The sequence below is a fragment of the Talpa occidentalis genome, unplaced genomic scaffold (assembly GCF_014898055.3).
Source record: "Talpa occidentalis isolate TD23 unplaced genomic scaffold, MPIMG_talOcc4v2.1 talOcc4.18, whole genome shotgun sequence".
Lineage (NCBI taxonomy): Eukaryota > Metazoa > Chordata > Mammalia > Eulipotyphla > Talpidae > Talpa > Talpa occidentalis.
This window is the reverse complement of record NW_023601851.1, coordinates 12,727,796-12,733,400: the sequence shown is the minus strand read 5'-3', so window position 1 is coordinate 12,733,400 and position 5,605 is coordinate 12,727,796. Positions and strand designations below refer to the sequence as shown.

The 5,605-nt window shown below is 46.0% G+C and overlaps 1 protein-coding gene across 1 annotated transcript; it reads left to right on the top strand.

The window, feature by feature from the left end:
* The first annotated feature begins 986 nt into the window (after window positions 1–986).
* Window positions 987–4,999, top strand: LOC129146173 (zinc finger protein OZF-like). Its single transcript, XM_054697700.1, is given in 1 exon segment — window positions 987–4,999. A coding segment is annotated over 1 exon segment (1,644 nt). The 5' UTR covers window positions 987–1,299; the 3' UTR covers window positions 2,944–4,999.
* The last annotated feature ends 606 nt before the right edge of the window (window positions 5,000–5,605 follow it).

Genomic DNA, 5,605 nt, shown 5'->3' with positions numbered 1-5,605 from the left:
TGCTCTCAGAAGGATGTGAGAAAAGACTTTAACGCTGATAGCACAGGATGGATGCAGAACTTTTTTTCCTATCGCTTAGCAGGAATGTGGGACACAATGATGAGGTGGAGTTTGCTGCATGTATTAGGATTCTGAGCCTTATGTGATATGATATTTAAATATGAACTGACTGGTCTCTTCCGTGGAGGGAAGCACATGCCTCTGAGAACCTCTGCAGGTGACTGTGACCGTGGCCCGGGCCAGAGTCGAAAGAAAAACTAAGGAAATGGAGAAGCAGAGTCCTTGTGTCTCAGCAGGCCTCTTGCTTAAAGTGCCTGGGCAATGACTGGGTCTCTCAGTCCACAGGTTTCTGGGAAAGTCATGGCCTCTGCAGGGCTTGGTAATTCAGAAAGTACCCTCAAGAGTTGCACAGGGTCAGTCTAAGAAAGAAAGTGTGTAGGATCTATGTTGGGTGAAATGCTTCTGGTTGAAATCGACAACTCTAGTTAAAAGACTATATTTACCAAATATTTATGATTTTATAAAACCATTGTGAAATTAGATTTACTGCTTTGTTATCCTGGTTTGGCATTAGAAAATCTGTTAATCGGGCCTCCCTGGAGGCCTAGGGATTAAGTCTCTTAGCTCTTACTGTTATGGCCTTATTTTGATCCACAGTGAAGGAAGTTCACCGACTTTGGCACAGCAAACCTCTCCTGTCTCACCCGCAACTCCCCTCAACAGTGTATTTCATTCAGTCTGCCTGTTCTGGTCAACACACTCCCCTACAGCATGCTCCCCTACAGCATGCTCCCCTACAGCACCCCCACTCCTGCACCTCTGGCCTACACCCCAGATCTCCTATGCTAAAGTAAAAAATACCAAAAAATCTATTCTGCCCATAATTTACTACGGGCAAAAAGCATGAATCAGAAAATCAATACCTGTAAATTATGTTGTAATATAGGAACTTTCGTGCCGCTAGTAGTATTCACTCAGAATGCTTACTTTTTAAAGACATGGTCATTTTTATCTCACTTTAGATGTCCATACTGTGGATCACCTGACTCAGGACAGCCCTGCAAATCAGGGCAGACATGTGTGGCAAGTTCTTACCACCAGCAGCAAAATTCCATCCAACGAGAGAACTGACTTAATGGGAAAAAGCAATTTGCACTCAAGTCATTGTTTGAACCATAGTATCAAAAATGAAAACAATTCAGCAATGATGCCTGAGAACTTTACTCTACATAGGACCATGATGATCTCTGGTGAGCCTCATGAAGGGCATGCTGGAGAGAACGAGGAGGGTTTAGTAGAATGAGGGAACCCATCAAGTATCCTAAGCACCTTAGTCACCAGGTGATTCAGAACTTTCAACAGCCTTTTGAATTTCGTGAACAAGGAAAAGTCGTGAGTGAAGAAACAGTATTTACATTTAGAGGAGCCCTTCTGGAAGGGATTGTCCATATATGCAATGAGTGCAGGGACACCCGTGATGAGGTACCTTTCGTTGTCCGAGACAGAACCCAAGGAGGACAGACTCGCTGCAGTTGTAATGAAAAGGGGAGAGCTGCGGAGATGACTCCAGTGCATTTGAATCCTCCTAGGTATGTTGAACATGAGCAGCAGAAATGTTGTGAAAGTGGGGCCAGTCTCAGAAACGCATTTCACGCCTATCCGTGTGAGAGTACCCAGTTAGGAAAGAATAATTTGGGATATAAGAGATATGGTGAAGTGGCCTCTAAAACCTCTGTTCTGACTGAACATCAGAAAACACAAGCAGACGATCAACCTGATGAGTGTGGGGGCACCGCTGAGATTTCCTTACAGAGGGGATACCAGAGAAATCTCACTGCAGTGAAGTTGTTTGGCTCTAATGATTACGTGAAAACTTACTCACGGAAGACTGCCCTCACTTTACATCCACAGTCTCAAACGGGAGTGAAGTGCTACCCGTGTCAGGTGTGTAAGAAAACTTTCAGGCGGAAACCTGCTTTTAGTGTCCATCAGAGAACTCATACAAAGGAGAAATCCTATGAATGTCAGGTGTGCAGGAAAGTGTTCTCCCGTAAGTCACTTCTTGTTCTACATGAGAGGACTCACACTGGAGAGAAATGCTATGAATGTGAAGGGTATGGGAAAGCTTTTTCCAGTAAGTGTTACCTCAGTAAGCATCAGAGAATTCACACTGGAGAGAAGCCTTATGAATATCAAGAGTGTAGTAAGACTTTTCAGTGGAAATCATCCCTCAGTAAACATCAGAGAAGTCACACTGGAGAGAAACCCTATTATTGTGATGAGTGTGGGAAAGCTTTTTCTAGTAAGTCATCCCTCAGTCTCCATCAGAGAAGTCACACTGGAGAGAAGTCTTATGAATGTTAAAAGTGTAGGAAGACTTTCCTCTGGAAATCATCCCTCAGTCACCATCAGAGAATTCACACTGGAGAGAAACCCTATGAATGTGAAGGGTGTGGGAAAGCTTTTTCCAGTAAGTGTTACCTCAGTGAGCATCAGAGAATTCACACTGGAGAGAAGCCTTACGAATGTCAAGCGTGTAGGAAGACTTTCCTCTGGAAATCATCCCTCAGTAAACATCAGAGAATTCACACTGGAGAGAAACCCTGTGATTGTGAAGGGTGTGGGAAAGCTTTTTCCTGTAAGTCAAACCTCATTAGACATCAGAGAAGTCACACTGGAGAGAAACCCTTTGATTGTGAAGGGTGTGGGAAGGCTTTTTCTAGTAAGCCACACCTCATTACACATCAGAGAATTCATAGTGGAGAGAAATCCTATGAGTGTCAAGAATGTGGGAAGACTTTCCGCCAGAAATCATCCCTGAGTAAACATCAGAGAAGTCACAGTGGAGAGAAGCCTTATGAGTGTCAAGAGTGTGGGAAAACTTTTTCCAGTAAGCAAGCTCTCACTGGATATCAGAGATGTCACTGGACAAAATCCCTATGATTGTGAAGAATGTGGGAAAACTTTTCAGGAAGTCAGCCCTCACTAGGCATGACAAACTCCACACTGGAGTGAAATGCTATGAATGTCAAGAGTGTGCAGGCAGGCCTCCCCTGGTGGTGCAGGTGGTTGAGCGCAGTGCTGTGAAGCTGTCCGTGGCCTTTGTGGTGGGAGTTTGATTCCCTGGCCAGCCAGGAGCAACCCCATGGTGCGGCAGACCTCTCCTGTCTCCCCCGCTGCGTGTATTTCAGCAGTGTATTTCGGTCAGTCTGCCTGTTCTGTTCCCCGCTCTGTCTCTGGTGCATCCTCTCACCCTCCCACACATCTGGCCTATACCCTGGTTCTTGTATGCTTGAATAAATAAAAATCTTTTAAAAAATATTCAAACTTAGGAGTTCAAACCACATCATGCAGCTGAGAACAATGGGAACTGACATACAGTTTCAATCTTAATTGCGTGGAGTTACCTGGTTCACTCTGTTCTCCCAAGTTCATACAGTGATGATGTCGCTGTTCCTGTTGCTGTTGCTTCTAGTATCCTCTTAAGTTCCTGGGCGATGCTATGCCTGTCCACAGCAGCTGTCTGTCTACATGGCACACTGCATGTTGCGTGGGTAAGTGATCTCTCTGGGTTTTCTAACTTAATCGTCGCATTCTGTCCAGTACTTTAAGTCTCTGTGGTGCCCCCCAATGCTGGAATTGCTCACCACCAAAATGTCCTCCTCTAGAAGGAAACGTTGAACTGTGTGCTATCGGCTATAGGTTGAGGTCTGCAGATGTCTTTACCTACCTTTCATGATGAAGGTTTTTCAGGGCCCCCCTGGTGGCCTCGGGGTTAAGTCTCAGCGCTATTGCCTGCTCTGGCCAGGGTTTCAGCCCTAGCTATGGAGCTGCCCCACATATGGCCACAGCAGGCCTCTCCTGTGTCACCTGCTGCTCCCGTTAGCCAGGTATTTCATTGGTTCTGCCTGTTTGTCATCACACTCAGTATCTGGTGAATCCTCTCACCCCCAAGCCTCTGGTCTACACCCCAGTTCTACAGAATAAGGGAATTTTGTTGGAAGATTAATTCTGCATACAAGATCTGGGGTGCAAGCCGGAGGTATGTGGGGGTGAGAGGATTCTCCACAGAGAGAGTGGGGTGCACAACAGGTGGATCTACTGAAATCCACTGCTGAGGGGGCAGTGGAGACACAGGAGAGGTCTACTGTGCCTGTGGGTCACCTCCCTGGCCAGGGATCAAACTCGTGTCTGCAGTACTGAGCTTCATAGTGCTGAGACTTCACCCCTGCACCAACAGAGGCCCCTGAAATTTTTTTAAAGGAAAGGATTCTTGCCTGTTAAAAATTTTTTATTAAATTATTGTTCATATTTGTGCAATATTGGATTGCTCCCCTTCTGTATAATTCTTGCAAATGTCCTGTCCGCACCGCCCCTGTGACCCATCACCCCAGGCCCTGGTGCTCCTCCTCCCCTCCTGGCCCCTCTTCTGCCCCATCTCCTGCTGGCGTCTCAGCTCTGTCATCTGCCTGCTAGTTTTGTCTTTTTCCCCTGACCCTTTCTTCGTCCCCCTGTATTCCTCCTGGAGGTGATGATGTAATCCAGGTCTTTTTCCTTCACTCTTTGTTCAGAATATAATCCCTTCTGCCATTGCTGGCCGTGCCCTGAATGTGGTCTTTGTCTGAGTCAGTTCATACCTTGGGGTGAGTGGTCGGTGTGGAAGGTGGTGGCCGAGGAAGTCCTTGATGTAACTCTCGCTACCACTCCCCCCTCAGGGGCCCCGGGCACCTTCTGGTGTGTTTCTTTGGCTCTGTGGTGATGTAGCCAGGCTAGAAAACAAAGAATAGTTTGACTTTTAACCCTTTGCACTCCGAACCATTCTGGACATTGGCTACCAGCTACTCGACGCTACTTTGCTGCGGAAACGTGCATTTACAGGCCCTCGTATTATTTAGTATAATTTTGGAACCAAGTAACGTATTATAATGATATTGGACATATATGAATTGGGTGACATCGAGGAATGTATATTTGCAAAAAAAACCACAATATTTTATTTTATTTTATTTTTTTTTTTTTAAGATTTATTTATTTATACAAGCACTGGGTACAGTCAGAAGCACGGGAGGGTGAGAGAATTCACCAGAGCCAGAGCAGGGAGCAGAGCAGGCAGAAGGACCGAGGTACACTGCTGAGGGGAGCAGCGGGCGGCAGGAGAGGTCTGCACGCCATGCGGGACCCTCCTCCGGAGGCCGGGGAGCAGCCGGGAATCGAACCAGCGCGGCAGAGACTGAGGGCAGCTTCGCAACCCAGCGCTCAACCGCTGCGCCACCGGGGAGGCCCAACACAATACTTTATTGTTTATAATTTTGTACAGTGTGATAAGTTTTGTAACACTCCCCAATATGCATTGCAGGCTGATTAGTGGAGCTTACCTTTACTACTACTTGTGTCATGAGACTCATTCGTGGTTGGACACTTTGCCATTGTTCTAATGAAAAATATGAATAAATGCATGGGTTGAAAATTTCTAATTGTTATTACTGACTGACAAGATGATATTTACCAAAATCGCTTTCACCAAACAATTTATTAACTAAGAAAAGAATCGCTTTTCCGATTTTCTCCTTGTTACATCTATGTGCACTGCTCGAAGCTTCAAACC